At 38.8% G+C, this 20024-nt stretch overlaps 1 protein-coding gene across 2 annotated transcripts in view; it reads left to right on the top strand.

Annotated features, from left to right (window-relative positions):
* SNAP25 (synaptosome associated protein 25) overlaps positions 1–9331 on the top strand; it is a 99024-nt gene extending 89693 nt beyond the window's left edge. For both annotated transcript variants that reach the window (XM_043981960.1, XM_043981959.1), the window contains exons 6-8: positions 3367–3492; positions 5209–5353; positions 8104–9331. In XM_043981960.1, the coding sequence (XP_043837895.1) occupies positions 3367–3492; positions 5209–5353; positions 8104–8172 (340 nt within the window). In that variant the 3' untranslated portion in view covers positions 8173–9331. The remainder of the gene's footprint in view (positions 1–3366; positions 3493–5208; positions 5354–8103) is intronic.
* The last annotated feature ends 10693 nt before the right edge of the window (positions 9332–20024 follow it).

The following is a 20024-nucleotide window of genomic DNA, read 5'->3' as shown; positions in this document are numbered from 1 at the left end:
TTGAGAGATAAGAAACATGGAAGCCAGGGACCAGTTATCAAAAGTACATGGCCAGTAATTTGGCCCCACTATTTTATAATACAAGTTTGAGAGTATACTGCTAGCTCTCTTTTTCCATTTCTGGACAGATTTTAATAACTTTGGAAGACATGACCCGGATTGAGGTTATAGAGAGCCAATGTAGGAGCACTTATCAATCCTTTAAGGAGTGAACAGGCTTTACCCAAATTGATTTTATCCGTCTTAAAATTCTTCCTCATTAGATACCCAGTACACTGGCTGAAATGTTGAAATGTGTAGATTTTGCATGCACGGCATCACAAAACATGAAATGGTTCTTAAGATTCTTCAAAGCTTGTTTTGAGTGCAGCAGAAAATGTGACATGTGGTTGTAACAGTCTGCAACACAGGAAATACAATGGGTAGTGTAGGTTTCTTGAAGACACTTTCATCTGACTGACAGGGAGATCAAATGCATGAAATGATTGTTAAACATGCATTTGGAAATTAAGCCAGCTCTAAGGTCTCCCCTCACCCCTCCCAACTCCCTATTTTTAAAAATCCTTTTCATCCTAAAGCTTCATAATCCTCCCCTTTTAAAAATGATATTTGATTTGCTTTCTATCCAATAATATAATCGTCACATCCTTTAAAGTTAAAACTTTCAGTCCTGATTAAAAATGCCCCATTTCTGCTTGGGAGGGGAGGAGGATCACATATTGATATATTCAAATGAAACCTCCTGCTCTTAGAGCATGATCTACAATAAAAGCTGATTAACTGGAACTTATCTAACAGCAGCCCTCAAAATTAATCACAAATCTTCCTGTCTTCCATCTTTAAGAAAAAGAAACAACTTACCAACTTTCTTAAGGTCCCTACCTTGAAAAAAAATTAGGCTAAGGTCTTAGAGTATGCATGCTCTTATACTTCCTATGTCCATAGTAACTATACAGTGAGGATTTTGCTTGACATCAAAAACCCAGAGATACATACAGTAAAGCCCCTCAACCATCAAAGAAAGATCTTGTGTTCTTTAGTCAGAACTCATTCACCTAGGCAGGCAACCTAATGAACTTAGCATAGATTTTTAACAGGAAAGGAAATCAATAAAAGACTCTCTCCTTCCACTTTAGCCAGGAAATTTGGTTGCCTGGACCACCCTATTCCTTCAACGTTCCAGTTAATCAGGGTCTTATTGTAGATCAGTTTCAGTAGCAATTTCCCCATAAAACTCCAACAGTTGGCTTCATAAAGCATTTCCACAAATGGCTTTCTTCCTCCTTTTGCGTGTCTTTAGGGAGGTTTGAGGAAATCCCTACTGAAAAGATGTTCAAGTGCCCCTTCCTGATTTCATTTATTAGTAAGCAATAATTAGATCATCCACAAGAGGCCCACATTAAACTGGAAAGCCGGACTTAAATGTCCCCCACCATTTGTAGATGAAGCTTTGAAAACCATGTGTCACAATTCAGTGTGTGGTAGTGCACCTGGAATTCAGAGGGCATCTTCCTGTCATAGCATGTTTTTGAGACTCGAGTCGATGCCTATCAGTAAGTGTGAATGTATGTGCAGCATTTTGGGTAGCAGTAGTCTGCCTTCTCTTAGAAACGCATTCTTCCCCACCCCACCCTCCTCAAGTTGCCAAAGATGGTGTACAAAGCATCTTACATAGCAGAAAACATTGCAAAGTCTTTGGGATTTCACACAATCTGACACAGGCAGGGGGTTCAAAATACAACAGACCCCAAAGCAAGTTGCTAAGCTCTTTTAGACTCATTTCTCTTTTTCTTTTTTTCTTTTTTCTTTTTTGACATTGACATATTGCGTGAAAGCAATTAACCTTTGCCTGCAGTAAATTCAGACAGCCTCGGGAACTATGGAATTGCATATGCCTAACTAAATGGGGGTGAAGGGAGTTGCTGATGTGTTATTGGATCAGTTTTCTAATTGGTCTCCGAACGTGCTCTGTCCCCAAGGTCAGATTAGCAGAGCCACTTCTATAAGTAATTGTAGCCCTATGATGAAGGGAAAAGGCAGTCAGTTCCTATGTTCTCATTGAAAACAATCTTATCCAATTCAACAAGCATTGATTAAGCACCTTTTATGTGTAAAACAATGTAGCCTTAATATGTGGGAGTGGGATTCCTGTATTCTGGAATCAGCCAAAGGAAGTTCTACTGCCCTTATTCCAAAAAAGCTCATGGTTTCTTCTATGCAAAGAACTTTAAAACATCTTTGATTGCTTTAGTTACAAGACCCCACCCCACCCCCAAAATATGCTGCACATGTGTCTATGAGTCCTGCAGGTATGCCTGGATTTTAAATTTCTCTCCAAGGCAGCTCAGTGAAAAATGGCTCCTTCAGGCCAGTCACTGCCCACAGAATAGTTGGAAGTACCAAAGCATAAGCACTCCCCACCCTAGCCCCCAGTCCAAAGAAGAGGACATTTGGCCTGCGTTTCGCTCTTTGGGAAGGCTATTACTACTGGTGCATTTCGGGAATGGTCAACTACGGAGCAGTTCGTGCTTAGTGAGAATGCTTCACTCTCTATTCATGCCTGTAGCTGGTGCATGAAGAAGATGTAGAGGACTTTCCCTTTCTGATGCTAGATTGCTTGTATTTTTTTTTTCTTTTTCTCCTGCGCTCATTTCACTATGCCTCTTTTACTTTTTGTCTCTGTGGACAAAGGTTTGTACATCAACTCTCGATGTATGGTTACTGTTTTGAAGTACCGATATATTATCCTAGAAATCAATTCATATTGCCCTAAGTAGAATTCTAAAGGCCATCGCCCCAGCCAGCCTCCAATGCTGTGTCTTTTATGCCTCATTGGAAATGTCAGTGGCTTCTGTGTCCCTGGTACCACACATATATGTGGCAAACAGGGAATCTCTGTACAATGCTGTGTTAAAACTTGGCCAAATCTGTTTCGCTCAACGACGGTGTGTTGCTGTGATGTGATGTACACACTATACTTGGCAGTCTTGTTTCATGTCTGTCTGCCAGTATGTTTTGTGTGTGTGTGTTTTGTGTCTCAAAATATAACCGTGTCACTGAAATAAAAGTGAATGTCCTCCAGCTGCCTTTATGCTTCTGTCAAATCCAACCAGCTAATCCAAAAACTTCCCTTTTGGGCAATGTTACAGACTTGACAACTGCAATTGAATCCATTGGAAATGAGTCATTGAGTAGTCTGGTCATGGTGGCAGCCAAACATTTGAGTCAGGTTTATGATATATCGGTATACTCTTAATGCCCCTACTGGAAACTCATTTGCTTGGTTCAGTTCTTAGCTTGAAGAAATAGATTGTAGCTCAACAGCTCCTCCCCAGTGCACTGTTACTCACCCTCTTTTTTGCATAGGCTTAAGTCAAGCGATGCTTACAAAAAAGCCTGGGGCAATAATCAAGATGGAGTTGTTGCCAGCCAACCTGCTCGTGTGGTGGATGAACGAGAGCAGATGGCCATCAGTGGTGGTTTTATCCGCAGGTGAGCTTTGTTGGGTTTACAGTGATTAAGAAGCAGCGCCATGTTGCCAGGAGACACCATTGTCCTCACCCTCCGAACCAAATGTATTTTCATGAGTTTCGTGTGACGTTTTAGTGGAATCCAGAGAATGCCAAAAAGACTGTGGCTTGGCTTCCTGTCAACTAACCTTCTTTTTGAGTTCAGGAAAGCAAACACTGACTACAGTGTCTATAAACAGCAACAGGTATAGATACGTGGCGATGCTGAGACACTGAGTTTACAAAGGCAGTCGCCAACAGCTGGCCCTAAGACGAGCCTATACAGAACTCGGCTGTTTGGAGACTGAAGGACCTGGACTAATAATAAGTAAATATTCTTCAGGTAATGAACTCATCACTTTTTACATGATGTTGCACAGAGATATTCAACAGGTAGTTTGGGTTGCTGCTCTCAACAAATATCAATAGCCAGGCCACTGTTAGTTCTTACAAACTAACTCAGCTCAGCATTCCCCTAAGTGTGCAAGATGCAGACACCAAGAAAAAATAGACTGTGTTTCTTCATGTCCAAATGATATCTTTCCACTTGCTCCTTGAGAAGCCAGAGGTGATAGTCACCATGGTCGATGACTGGCTGATTTTCCGCATGGGATAACTTCATGCTGCAGTTTGAAGATTTGGTTTTGGCATAGGTTGTTGGTCTAAGAATAAGTGAGCACTTTCAACCCTCAAAGAACACATTAGGAATGGTGATTAGGGCTGCATAGCAAGGTGCTAGGGTGTCCACCTCCAACAGTGATAGCCCTACATGGTAGATCCTTATCTACAAACACTTGCTCTAAGTGATTGCAGCTGCTAAATCATTGAAATATACTGGCTGTGCTGTAATTTCTACCAGCCAGGGAATTACAAAGCTGTTGTATTCATTTTATTCCACAAATTGGACTATTTGTCTTTCCAAACCACTAAAAAAGTGGAAAGATAAGCAAGGTCTTCATGTTAACTTAAGTATCTTTTCTCTCCACTTCCCACCCACCCAAGACACACACACACACACACACACACACACACACACACACACACACACACACACAAAATCCCCTCCAAAAAAGATCTTCCTCAGACCATCTAAAGAGACCATGGCATTTAAATACAAACAAATGTAACTTGCTTTATGCAAGTAACTACTCCCACCAGTGTTCCTCCTAAGGAGAGGCCTATAATTATTATTGCTTCTCGCCTTCCTTTCCATCCCAAGTAAAAAAGAAGCCCAGTGGTATGATTCTTTGACTTAATTCAATGGGTTTAGTTTCCAGAGGAAAGGAAATATAGAGTTATTGCCCTGTGTTATCCTCCTGTCCTACATTAGGGTCTTTCCAACCGCAGCTAAATTTTCTTAATAACATGATTAAACTCTGAGAGTGGAAAAGACCACTATCCTATGCAAGAGAAAGCATGAGATGGCTGATGGTGCTCAGATAAATAGAACCATCCACTTTAAAATAACATCAATAAAAATAAAAATATTTAATTGTTCAGAGATGACATTGCCACAGTACAATGCTTTGATTATTTTCTAATAAATTAGGATAAACTTCCCCTGACTGTACTGAATAGAAGTCCTCTAAAGCAGAGATGTCTAGTGGCCTACAGGCATTTCTCAGATCAGCTCTGGGTCCTAGGTATCCAGAGTTTGTCCCTTCACATTTCCTCAAAAGAATCTTTTCTTTGGTCGCAGGGTAACAAATGATGCCCGAGAAAATGAAATGGATGAAAACCTGGAGCAGGTGAGCGGCATCATTGGAAATCTCCGTCATATGGCCCTGGACATGGGTAATGAGATTGACACACAGAATCGCCAGATTGACAGGATCATGGAGAAGGTAAGAAAAACATTTCCATTTTCCACTTTCAGCCTGCCAGTTAAAAATGGGGGCTTCCATGTCGGAAGTGGGAAAAGAAGTAATAAACTGAGCTTTGGGAAATTTTGCATCAGAGAAGACTAGTTCTCTGCTTCCTGGCACATTTCCCTAGGATGGCAGGCACATTTTTTAAAACACCGATCACTGTCTGCAGTAATTTTCGCCTTGTATTTCCCTCTAATCTTTTGAAATTTTCAAGGAAATGGCCAGTTTATAGGTTAATTCCAATTAAATTACAATCCCAACATATTTCTCTGACATCAGTTTCATATGATCATTCAGTATCACAATTTGTGGAATAACTTTGTGGACCGTCATAAAATTACCTTACATCTCAGCTCTAAAACCTTGCTTTCTCCTTAAATGTTTTTAAAATAAATATTTTATGGAGAAACCATGATCCCTTTATGAAATCTCTCTTATCAGAGGCAGGTTTGTTTTCTGTGTTAGAATCAGTATAGGGCGTATCTTTTTTATCATAGACATATCTAAGGAGGTAAGGTAGTTGTTCTATAATTTGTCCTTGTCATTTGTCTCTCTATGCCCACTCCCATGACAATCTCTTCTGGTCCTGTGACTTCAGCAGATGACTCCTACTTATGTCTCCAGAGATCAATCCAATGGAGTTGTCTTAGACACCTGGACATTAAGCAACTTTCTCAGGGTCTCAGATCTAGAAAGAGGCAGAAGCAAAATTTGAATCCAAGTCTTTGGGATTCCAAGCCCAGCATACTATCTACTACTGCCCCTCCCACATTGTCTATATGAATGATTCATACGAAGGCAACATGGTGGTTAGGTGGCATCACTTTATGGCCATTAGAGGGGAAGTGATTTCTCCAAGGTCACATGATAAATTACTGGCAAAGTTTCAACTAGAGCACTCTTAATCCAATATTGATTTGACATAGTATCTGTTTCTCTAACCATGACCCTTCTTCCAATCTCTATACCTACATTTCAAAGGACCCATTGGATATCAACTTGGATGTCCTATTGGCACTTGGAAGAAAGTGTATTTAAAACTACTTCAAAAACCTGTTCTTCCTCCTGACATTCCTACTTCTGTTAGTGACGACATGATTCTGGCAGTTCCCAAGACCAGATATCCTGGAGTCATTTTTTTATTTCCTCCCTTATTTCACATCTAATTCACCAAATCCTATTGATTCAGCATCTAAAAAAAGTTTCTCTTTTCCTTTTTATTTTTCTTGCCACCACTCTACATCAGGTGTATATATTTGTAAATGCCTCCTAATTTATCTCCCTGGCTCTAGTCTTTAGTTCCTTTAACTGATTCTACAAATTTCTATCAGATTACTATACTGAAATATATTTTTATGATGTCACTATCTTGTTCAAAAATACTTAACACAATAAGTCAAAAATGCTTAGTTTTGCATTTCATGTTCTTTTATTTTCTCCCAAACTACTTTTTTGCAGTCTTATCACATATTATTCTCCATGCACCCAACACTTGAACAAAACTTGGCTATTTACCATTCCCCCAAAACATTATTCAGACTGCCTAAAGATTTCACAGTGACCTGTGCCTGCAACGTTCTTTCTATCAAAAGTCCCATTTACTCCACTGGGATCTGTCTGTCAAGAAAGAAGTCTTTAGGATTAGAGAGAATCATAAAGTGAGAAATAACCACCATCATCATTTTACAGATGAAGAAAATGAAACCCTAAATAGAAAACCTACAGGCAAATTTTCAAATAAAAATAATGGCCTCTGTCTGGTAGTAAATATATACATGTATACATATATGTATATATATATTCATAGTCAACTAAGTTCAGAAAAATCAATAAATCACTTATATTTTGCTTTACAATAAAATTGCCATTTTAAATATATGTGCACATATTTTATATATCTATATCTCTACATATATGTGTGTATATATCAATGTCCATCTACATACAAACATATATATGAAAATATATGGAGAGTGAGAAAGAAAGAGAGAGACTCTTAAAGTTCTAGGAATTAATACCCCTTCAAATTAAATGGAGTGATACTGAGAATACAACCACATAGGGATAAGAAAACACCTCATATTTAATATTTTTATTAGAAAGTGGTCTTTCCCACCTTCCTTGATCAATTGCTTCCTCAATATTGAATACTGGGAAAGAATAGAGTCAACCAAGTAGATTTTAGAGTGAATTCTTTTTTGGAACAAGTTGAAATAAATGACCTCCAAGGTCCCTTTCCAACTGTGAGAGGACTTAACGGAGAAAATAAAAGCACCAATTAGGAATTGAAAATGATTTGCCACATTTAAATTTTATTCAACTTTATTGAGCTGCTAGGTGGTACAGTGGATAGAATGCTGAGCCTGGAATCAGGAAGACTTATCTTCCTGAGTTCAAATCCAGCCCCAGACTAGCTATATGACCCTGGACAAGTCACTTAACTTTGTTTACCTCAGTTTCCTCATCTGTAAAATGAGCCGGAGAAGGAAATGACAAACCACTCCAATAACTTTACCAAGAAAACCCCAAATGGGGTAATGAGGAGTCAGATATAACTGAAAAGTGACTGACTGAACAAAGTTTATTTCAGATATCGAGACAATAGAACTGTATCCTTGAAGGCAATGCCTAAGGAGTATCAAAGGTCGTCAAGGCAACCCAAAGTGGTTATCCCTGATTACTACATTGGTATTAATCACACCCCTCCCTTCTTTTCTTTCTTCCAGGCTGATTCCAACAAAACCAGGATTGATGAAGCCAACCAACGTGCAACAAAGATGCTGGGCAGTGGTTAAATGCCAACAAATATGTTTTAGTCTCCATGCTATCAAAGAAGATGGCATTGTCATGCTTTTCTCATGGTATTTCCCTACTAGGTTTGCACACATGCACATATCAATCCCCATTGTAATTGTTGTCCTGTGTAGTCTGTCCTTTTCTTTTCTAGTTGCCTTTCTTTCCCAAGGTTGTATATAGTGATAACTTGATGGCTCTGGCTCACTATGATGTATTCTGTTTTATTTTTCTTCTTCTCCTCAATGATGTTTGCTGAATGACAACAATGTAGGAATGCTTAATGTGCTGTTGAACCTTTAAATATGCAGTATTGTTCTCGTAAAACTGTGACCTTCCACAGAGCTACTGCCATGCGCCTTCCTCTAGGTGTCATGCTCTTAAGCACTTAAAATTTGCTGTCCTTGGTTCTTCATGGCCGTCATCTGTCGTTCTGATTTCATGATTAGACAAATGTGGAATTATATTAACAGGCATTGCACTAAAAGTGATGTGATTTATGCATTTATGCATGAGAATTAAATAGATCCTTAGGCTCCTACTTAAACAAGACCTTTCCACGGCAGTAGCACACTGACAACGAGAAACACACATACACACAATAACACAAAAGCATGCTCAGTATTGAGACACTGTTGGAACTATGTTATACCAGCAAGACTGCAATAGTGGCACTTTCTTCTGTCAATAGAGTTGTTAGCCATAATCATTCTTTTTTAATTAAAAAAAAAGATGGATTTGACACTCACCATTTAATCATTGCCAGCAAAATAAGCGTTTGGCTGAAAATATGTCAAATGGGTGTAATATAGGGGTTGTCTGCTGCTTTTGAAGACTATCTTTTGGAAGAAACGACTACACTATGAAACAGTGCAGAGGTGTAATTTTTATAAGGCTGTATCTTATTAGTCGCTATTCCCCATGTGGTTTGTTATTGGTACAGTTCTCTGTTGCTTATCTAGAGCTATGCACACCAAATCTCTGAAATGTTTAGTAGCTAATAAAAAATTAAAAATAATATAAATGAATGAAATATAGATAAACTGTGAGATAAATATCATTACAGCATGTGATATTAAATTCCTCTTGTCTCCTGTCAGTTTGTGATGTGATTGACATTTTGTAGCTAGTTGAAAATTATTAAAAATTGTAGACCCCCAATTCTCTGTTTTGTCTTTCTTGGTTGACCTGTTCATCAAAGACACCTTATTTTCCATTCACAAGAGAGGAGGGAGAAGAGCATTCCAATACCCTTGCTACAGATGAATTAATGTGCAGGAGACAAGGGTGGTCTGTAGGGAAAAGGCAAATTTCCCTATTGGATGGGATTCAAGTGACAATTGATGAGTCCCACTGAAGCGGCAAAGAGGGAGGGAATAAGCATTTATACAGTATGTACTATTTTCCAGGTACTCTGCTAAGGGCTTTTTGCAAATATTAGCTCACTTGTTCCTTACAACATCCCTGTGAGGTAGGTACTATTATTATCTCCATTTTGAAATTGAGGAAACTGAAGCAAACAGAAGTTAAGTTACTTACCCAGGGTCACACAGATACTAAGTATCTGGGGCAGGATTTAAACTCAGGTCTTCTTAACTCCAGTCACAGTGCTATATACACTGAGCTGCCAGCAGAGATTTCTATGATCTGCCTTTAAAATGATCTATTTGTTGATGAAGTACAGACGATTCTTGCTTTATATAAATTTGCATTATGCACATTTGACTTTACATAAAGAATTCTGAAAGAAATCCACATATCTGTTAACTTGACTGTACAATACTGTGCACTTGCTCTCTCTCGCTCTCTCTCTCTCTCTCTCTCTCTCTCTCTCTCTCTCTCTTTCTCCTCTGTCTCTCTGTCTCTATCTCTTTCTTCTCTCTCTGCCACTTCACAACCTCCCACCTTCCCACAAAAAATAAAAACACTTTTAAAAAAAGCCTCTAGGTTGGGGCAGCTAGGTGGCGCAGTGGATAAAGCACTGGCCTTGGATTCAGGAGGACCTGAGTTCAAATCCAGCCTCAGACACTTGACACTAGCTGTGTGACCCTGGGCAAGTCACTTAACCCTCACTGCCCTGCCAAAAAAAAAAAAAGCCTCTAGGTGAAAGCAGAACAGAAGCAGGGAAAACCACCACAGTCCCTGGAAGTGGTCTTAGTTTCAGACCTCCAGTGCCAAGAGAGAGACCTTTGTCCTGTTCCACCCACCCACTTGCAGGGTGTCCGTCTCTACTACGTGTCTGTCTTCCTTTCCAGATCTGGCACCATGTGTTGGTCTCTGGCCACTGCATGTTGCCCATCCTCTCCTGTCTGTGTTTGCCCGTTGCCCCCAACCCCAAGCAAGTTCCTCCTCTCACATGACTGGTCTAGCCCTGTGTGTTCCTCCTCCTGCTTTCACTTCTCTGTCCCTGGTCCCCACCTGTCCTTGAAGCATGTGCCAGCCCCCTGTCTATATGGGCTCAGGGCCCCTTCCTGCTTCCCTCCCTATCTCCCTCCTTTCCCCACTTCTTCAGGCAAATTCACATTATGGAAGAATCATTTTACAAAGAGGTCTGCTGAATAGTCTGCTTAGAGTAAAGCAAGAACTGTCTCTATTAGCATAAATGAAAAATTGCATTTCTCCATCGATGGAAGCAATTTACATAATTTTCATTCTTATGCCATGAATGTTCTTATATGGATTCATATATGCCAAGGGTCAAATTATCCTCATTGATTCTGTCCCTGATAAAAGAAACCAAAACCCATTACAATCATAAGGTCACATAAGAAAACACCACTAAAACCCAACCATAATTAGACTGTTAGTCCTATGCCTCAATAATAGTATTACAAAGGAATTCACTTTGCTAAGTTCCCTTTGGACTGAAAGATTATTTATGTTCAGAAACTGTTAGGACTTGGAGGAAGACAGTCTGGGAAATGATTTCTCATGATCTTTAAGTGGGATATAGAAAAGAATTAGAACTAGAAATAGGAGAGATCAGGCTTCTTGCCTCCTAACCCTTACCGACTCTATGACCCTGCCTAAGTCACTTCATCATTCTGAGTCTCACTCTTCTCATCTCTAAAATGAAGATTATAATACCCCTAGGGTCTAATTCAAAAGTGCTTGTGAGACATACAAGAGAGCTTCTGTACCCAAAGTGTTTTGTTTGTGTTTTTTTTTTTTTTACCAACTTTAAAAGTGCTTTATAAATGTCAACTATCATTACTTTAAAATGGGGATGTTTCCACTGGTCTGGTCTTCAGAAGTCCCACATGAAAACACAGGGATGAATTAGCAGGATTTTAATGATTCCTTCCAGCTTGCCTTTTCTCTAATACTATGCCAACAATCCCATCAACAGGAGGCCACATCATGAGAATATGCGGTTTGTCTTGCCAGATGCCTTGAGCAAAGGAGAGTCCACAGTAAAAATAAACAGTGAGGGAGAAACCCTAGGTTTGTCATCCTCTGTAACTGTCTGGGAGTCATCAAATGACCAAATAGAATTTGAGGAAACAATTTGCCCATTTTATTCCCTTTTTCTAATGTCAAGAAAAACTGAGACTGGATTTGCTTGAGTAGATAATTAATTCAAATATTTTCCACATAGCTCATTTCTCCTTTCCTGTCTCTCCTCATCCTTAGAAGATATTTTGCAACTAAACTATTGAATTGAAGATGGGATTTTGTAGGTCAATTTATTCTGGTTGCCCCTCTGTATAGAAACACTAGCAGCATTACTGGAGGCTTAAAACAAGCAGCTGAAGAGCTGGGAATACTGGCTAAAAATCCCATTTTTTTCATCAATCACTCACAGCTCTTCAACTGCTATTACTCAGGCTTCCAAATAGCTTCTACTACTACTAATGGCAATCTACCCTGATTTTCTCAAAAAAAGGTCATACCTTAAAAATGGGAACTGAATACAGCTAGGTGGTGCAATGGATAAAGCATCAGCCCTGGATTCAAGAGGATGTGAGTTCAAATCTGGCCTCAGACACTTGACACTTACTAGCTGTGTGACCTTAGGCAAGTCACTTAACCCTCATTGCCCTGCTGCCCCCCAAAATGGGAGCTGAATAATAGGAATACAGAAAGGGAAAAGCAAGTAAATACAAACAAATGTGCCAAATAGTTTAAGAAACCAATATCAGAGTTTTTGTACCATATTCTAGACTTCTGATCCAGACTTTATCTTTCTTGATCATTTATCCTCTAACCATTCCAAGTGAGTTAGGTTTTTTTTTCATTCACTGAATGGTAAACAATAAGATAATAAAATATATACAAGGAAAAATAAAATATCCCTCTTCTATTCCAATAGTTATTCAATAAATATTTATTAAGTACCTGCTAAGTACAGGGCACTAGGGATACAAAGACAAAATGAAACTACTCCTGACTTCAATGAGCTTACATTCTATCAGGCTGATCATAATACTTTATAATGACAGCACATGGGCATGTTGTTTCAGCGTTTCCCCTTTTGGTGGGTGTTATGAGTTGAGCCTTACATGTAGACCCATGTTTGCACAGGAGGACCGAATGGTAATACTCACCTTTGTTTTGCATTGGCCTTTGGTCCTTACACATACGGATGATGCTCTATAAGAAAGGTCTGAAAGGTACTATGATACCTCTTTTACAGATGAGGAGACTGAGGCTAGGAGAGCTTAAATGATTTACCAGATCAAAAGACCAAAGTTGGACAGAACCTTGGTGATCACAGAGTCACAGAGTGAGAGCTGAAAAGGACCTCTGAGGTCATCTAGTATAGCTCCCTCTTTCTTCAGATGAGGAAACTGAAACACAGAAAGACTTCATGATTTGCCTAGTGTGTCATGAAGATAGTAAAGGAGTTGGTGAGGAGGAATAGGTGAAAGGAAGAGAGGAAAAGTACAAAAGGAGTAAATAGGATGGAGGGAAATAGACAGTAATAATAACTGTGAATGTGAATGGGATGAACTCTGCCATAAAACAGAACTGAATAGCAGAGTGGATTAAAAACAGAATCCTACAATATGCTGTTTACAAAAAAACACATTTGAAGCAAAGAGATACGCACAGAATCAAGGTAAAAGGTTGGAGCAGAATATATTATGCTTCAGCTGAAGTCAAAAAAGTAGGGGTAGCAATCCTTATCTCAGACAAAGCAAAGACAAAAATAGATCTAATTAAAAGAGATAAGGAAGGAAACTACATCTTGCTAAAAGGTGCCATAGATAATGAAGTAACATTAGTACTAAACATGTATGCAACAAATGGTATAGCATCCAAATTCTTCAAGAAGTTAAATGAGCCACAAGAGGAAATAGACAGCACAACTATACTAGTGGGGGATCTAAATCTTCCCCTCTCAGAATTAGATAAATCTAACCACAAAATAAATAAGAAAGAGGTTAAAGAGGTGAATAGAATGTTAGAAAAGTTAGACATGATAGATGTCTGGAGAAAATTGAATGGGGATAGAAAGTAATATACCTTTTTCTCAGTGATACATGGCACATATTCAAAAATTGACCATGTATTAGGGCACAAAAACCTCATGGTCAAATGTAGAAATGTAGAAATAGTAAATGCATCCTTCTCAGATCATGATGCAATAAAAATTACAAGTAATAAAGAGCCATGGAAAGGTAGACTGAAAATTAATTGGAAATGAAACAATCTCATTTTAAAGAATGAGTGAGTCAAACAACAAATCATAGAAACAATCACTAACTTCATCTAAGACAATGACAATAATGAGACAACATACCAAAACTTATGGGATGCAGCCAAAGCATTGCTTAGGGGAAATTTAATATCTCTAAATGCTTACATTAAAAAAAAAAAGAAAAAGAAGATTAATGAATTGGGGATGAAACTTAAAAAGATAGAAAAAGAAAAAATTAAAGATCCCTAATTAAATACTAAATTGGAAATCCTGAAAATCAAAGGAGAAATTAATAAAATTGAAAGCAAGAAAACTAAAGAATTAATCAATAAATCTAAAAGCTGATTTTATGAAAAAAAATAAAATAGATAAACCTTTGGTTAATTTGATTTAAAAAAGGAAAGAAGAAAACCAAATTACCAGTATCAAAAATGAAAGGGGTGGGGCAGCTAGGTGGTGCAGTGTATAGAGCACTGGCCTTGGAGTCGGGAGTACCTGAGTTCAAATCCAGCCTCAGACACTTAACACTTACTAGCTGTGTGACCCTGGGCAAGTCATTTAACCCTAATTGCCTCACTAAAAAAAATTTAAAAATAGAAATAAAAATGAAAGGGGTGATTTCACCACCAATGAAGTGGAAATTAAAGAAATAATCAGGAACAATTTTGCCCAACTGTATGCCAATAAATTTGACAATCTAAATGAAATGGATGAATATTTACAAAAATACAAATTGCCCAGGCTAACTGAAGAGGAAATAAAATCCTTAAATAAGCCCATATTAGAAAAAGAAATTGAACAAGCCATTAATGAACTCCCTAAGAAAAAATCTCCAGGGGCAGATGCGTTTACAAGTGAATTTTACAAAACATTTAAAGAACAACTAATTCCAATACAATACAAATTATTTGGGAAAACAGGTGAAGAAGGAGTTCTACCCAATTCCTTTTATGACACAAAGGATATGAAAAATGAAATGCAAATTAAAACAATTCTGAGGTACCACTTGACACCTATCAGATTGGCTAATATGACAAAAAAGGAAAATAATAAATGTTGGAGAAGTTGTGGAAAAATTGGAACACTAATGCATTGTTGGTGGAGCTGTGAACTGATACAACCATTCTGGAGAGCAAATTGCCCAAAGGCCTATAAAGCTTTGCATACCCTTTGACCCAGCAATACCACTACTAGGTCTTTTCCCCAAAGAGATCATAAAAAAAGGGAAAAGGACCCAAAGGTACAAAAATATTTATAGCTGCTCTTTTTGTGGTGGCAAGGAATTGGAAACTGAAGGGATGCCCATCAATTGGGGAATAGCTGAACAAGTTGTAGTATATGAATGTAATGGAATACTACTGTGCTATAAGAAATGATGAGCAGGAAGATTTCAGAGAAACCTGAAAGGACTTACATAAACTGATGATCAGTGAGATGAGCAGAACCAGGAGAACATTGTACACAGTATCAACAACATTGTGTGCTGATCAACTGTGATGGACTTGACTCTTCTCAGCAATACAATGGTCCAAGATAGTTCCAAAGGACTCATGATGGAAAATGCTCTCCAAATCCAGAAAAAAAAGAACTGTGGAATCTAGATGCAGATTGAACCATAATATCTCTATTTTTTTTTTTTTTGGTTTTCCTTTTTGCTCTGATTCTTCTTGTGCAGCATGTCTAATGCAGAAATATGTTTAATGTGATTGTACATATATAACTGTGGGGGCCAAATTGAATATATGAAGAGTTAATTGGGTGGCTTGCCTAAATATTGGGGTCCTGGAGATAATGTGGGACCTCTAGGTTTAAAGCTCCCTCCCCTCCGAAACGGCCTTTTTAGATATTTCTCCCAGGCCAATAAGAAATGAGCCTTACAGCCTCTGTTCCACAGATGAATCAGATTTTATTAAGGAGAATAAGGTAAACAACAAAGGTGAAATTAATAAAATCAAAGACAATGAAATAGGGGAGAAGAAATACGGATAATCCTCCTAGCTCTAACCTAAGTCTATTCAAAAGAGCAGAGTAACTAGAGTAACCTAGAGCTTGTAGCTTCAGTGGAAAATACAACTTACAACCAGGCTTGAATGACTTGGCTGCTGCTCTTGCTCGTGTCACCTCAGTGAGCGTCTAATCTTCCTCCCCCAAAAGGGGAGGTCCTTCAAAAAAACTGCCTATGGAGAGAGGTTTCTCCTTCTGACCTCAGTAGCATACGTGACTTCAGGATGGGCCAGGTATGGCCCCTCCCAAATGAGTCAGCCAAATTCTAATAATTTTACCACATAACTTATATCGGATTGCTAGCTATCTTGGGGAAGGGGAGGGAAGGAGAAAAAATTGAAACTAGAAATCTTATAAAAACAAATGTTGCAAACTATCTCTACATGTAACTGGAAAATAATAAAATACTTTTTATGGAAAAAAAGATAGTAAAGGAGAAAGGAATCAGCATTTATGTGGTGCCTACCATCTGTCAGCAACTGGACGGTATTATCTATCTCATTCAATCTTTATGATAACCTTGCGAGGTAGGCGCTATTATTTTCCTCCTTTTGCAGATGAGAAAACTGAGGCAAACAGATTAAGTGACTTACCCAAGATCACACCACTAGTAAAACAAGCAGTTAAACACTCTAGGGATGGATTTGAAGTCATATCTTCCTGACTCCAGGACTGGTACTCTATCCATTACACCTTATAGCTGCCTTATAAGAAGCAGAGTTGAGATTAGAACTGTGGTCTTCTGATGCCAGAATCAGTGGACCTCCCACTATACCATACTGCCTTCCTTTACGCATAGTGGCATCTTAATCAATGTTCCCCAGAATCACATGACAAGTGAGTATCAGACTTGAACTTGGGCCTTCTGGCTCTTTGGCCTGTGCTCTTTGTAACAGATCATGCTGCTTCTTAATCAGCATATAGATAAGTAATTATTTTAGTTAATTAGTATTTTCCAGGCAAGGGTTGAACCTAGTCTCTTTACACAGACTTACTTTCCTTTAACATTAAGGAAAATTTTTCCCAGGGAACATACAGAAAATTCAGTGCTGAATAATACCACAATCAAAACTTATGGAATTAGAAACTCAAGAATGTGAGAAGGAGGTATTAATGTTAACAACAAAGATTCTTCACTGAGCAAGTAGCAAAGCCATAATGAGGCTTACAAATAACTAACAATGACACCCTCTTTCATCTTTCTACCTTCAAGCTGATATGTCCAGTACTACCTCCCCTCAGCTCTGCAGCTATGTCAAAGACAAAAGAAACAAAGGAACCCTGAGTCAAAATAATGGGGCCACTTTTCTAATTCTGGAGTCCATCATCCTGTTGTCACCAGTCCAATAATATCCTCTAGCATCCTTTTTTCCAGTCACTGTATAACAGATACTTCACATACCTGATAATTGTTTAACTGATAATTGCTTTGTCAAAGAAAAGAAAGAAAAACCAGGGAGAAAAGAAATGGGGAATATTGGATTGTCTAGACAGGAAGTTATTATTGCCATATTCCGTAAGGAGTGCAGGACCTGAAGAGTTAATATAGAGGCATGGGAGCCAATCAGCAGAAGGATATGATAGTCAGAGCCAAGCTAAAAACAGCAGAGAAGTTATGAGACAGAAATCATATGAGAGTGGGCTTAACAATTCATGGAGCTCCTAGGGGTGGGAGAACAATAGTGAGTTAAGGGAATTATCTGTAGGCAGGAAGCCAACTACATAGATCAGATAGGGCCAGCCAAAATTGGTGTCCAATTGTAAAACAGTTGATGGGGAGCCAAGAGGTCAGGCAGGGGTGGGAGTCAGGGTGGAGGCTAGAATGTTGATGCTGAGATCTACAAAGTAAGTTAAAGGAGTTAGGAACAATAGTCACAGACCAGAGACAGGGCCATAGGTTAGTTCAGTCTTGTTCATTGGCCCTGACCTTCTGGGACTTTCAAGGCAGTTGGAACTATGCTGGGACCATTAACCATCCTAAGTCTCACAACTGTAGGGACAATTTAAGGAACTATAAGCCCTTGAAAATCAGTGAGACTAGAACCCTTGGGGAGTTCCTCTCGGAGCAGCAAAGATGAATGATACAGTTGATTTCATGAACACTCTCCCTTGCCCAAGGGAGTTTTCTCCAAATTAAAATCAAATAACAGGTTAGTTGCCTCAGCTAATGTACTTAAAGATGGCTTTTCAACAAATACCTGACCACTTGACCTGTCTTTACACTTGATAATACTGTTTTCTTATCACATAAATCAATCACTGGAAGTTTAAATCTAGTGAGTTTATCCAGAGATAATGCATTACACAAAGATCAGGTAAAAAGTAGTGGCCATGGGGTAGATAGCAGTGTGAAAAAAAATCAGATTTCCTGAAAATAACAATATAGGCTCCTTGTATATGAAACCAGGAAACTAGAATCCTACCCTCACCCACTGTACTATCTTGGTGAGTTTTTGCTGAGAAAAGTCATTATTATATCTCTGCCTGTGACATGGGATTTTTCAGTTGTGTCTAACTCTTTGTGATCCCATTTTGGGATTTTCTTGGCAAAGATACTGTAGGGGTTTGCCTTTTTCTTCTCCAGTGGGTTAATACAAACAGAAGTTAAGTGACTTGCCCAGGGTCACACAGCTAGCTAGTAAGTGTCTGAGGCCTGATTTGAACTCAGGAAAAAGTCTTCCTGATTCTAGGCCCTGCTCTCTATCTACTGGGCCACCTAGCCACCCTGTGACATGGAGTCCTAAAACCAAGTCCTTCCCTATCCTATGGATTTTTTTGGGGGGACTGTTTTTTTTTTCTTATGGGTCTATTTGGGGAAGAATTCTAGAATATATAAGAAACTTCTGAAAAAGATGAATATACACAAATGTAAATCATTCATATCACATTAACACAGATTCACACTCAATATTTCCTAGTTGAAATGCCAAGGAATCATCAGCTTCAGGCTCTTCCTGTAATGCTATAAACCAACAGAGCCACTGCCTATTCTTCATAGAGCATAGTCCCTGGCCCTGGAATTGGCAGTAAGTACATTTTTGCCATTAGAGAACAATCCCAACCTTACCATCCTAAAGCCCTTTTGATCCACCATCCTTCAAGACCAATTGGTTCAGGGAGAAGCATATCACCCTGACTTCATGTACAACCTACCTTTATCCCTACTGAAAAACTATAATAAAATTGGGAGAAATTTTGCCCATTTCACTGATTGATAACATTTTATTTACAACTCTTGCCAGCCTCTGGGCACCTCCCCAAGTACACCTTGGCACTGAACTTTGCTATCACACTGCTATTTCCTAGTGTTCCTGGGAAATGCTGAAATGTTCCTCAATAAACACAGATGCCACTAGATTCTTAGCCACAATCCAACCATCATTAGGTTTACAAAATAGCATTCCCCAGAACTAAGCAAGAAGGTATAGCCAACAAAATTTCAGTTAGTTCTAAGGGACCTTGCCCAGTATTGGGAAACCTTGGCCTGTACTCAAAATTCAGTACCATTTACCAAGTGTCCCAATGGGATAGGTTACAATAAAAAATTATATCAGAAGAATGTATGGCCCTTACCCACTAGGGGCTTAGAAGGTAAAGGAAAGATAACCATATAAGGGCTTCAACATGTAACAATTGGAATGACGCCACCTGCTGGAGACTTACTGTAGGAAAGCTCCACCATGAGGAGAAGGCCTCTGAGGGCAAGGCCATGCAGCTTTTCTTTGGTGTCAGGAAGTGACGTTTGCTGGTGGGAAGAAGAGGGGTGAGGCTGGCTCTCTCGCTCTCTTTCCTCAGGACTCGGGTGGAGAAGGGAGCTAGAAATGTGCTCTCCCTTTAATAGATAGATGAATGCAGGCCTTTCTCTTTCTCTTCACCAAATTCTTATTCTCTTTAATAAATGATTAAAAGTCTAACTCTTGCTAAAGCTTTTATTGGAAACCACTCATTAGATATTTTAGACAGACTAGCTAGAGTTTTAGCCCCTTACAAACAGGTTCCATTGAAGACTGCTTCAAAGATCATCATCTTATTCATTTATTTGTATATTTATATATTATATTTAGGGCCCAAGTAAATAAGTTTCACATCTTCAGTGTCCCATCTTCTGCCTAAGTTACAGTTCAAGCCGGAAAAAATTAACTACCAAAAATGGGTTATCAACCATTTCACAATATTTCCCTGAATAATCCTCACAGTTCACAAAAG

The sequence above is a fragment of the Dromiciops gliroides genome, chromosome 2, assembly GCF_019393635.1.
Source record: "Dromiciops gliroides isolate mDroGli1 chromosome 2, mDroGli1.pri, whole genome shotgun sequence".
Classification (NCBI taxonomy): Eukaryota; Metazoa; Chordata; class Mammalia; order Microbiotheria; family Microbiotheriidae; genus Dromiciops; species Dromiciops gliroides.
This window is presented reverse-complemented; position numbering and strand designations above follow the sequence as displayed.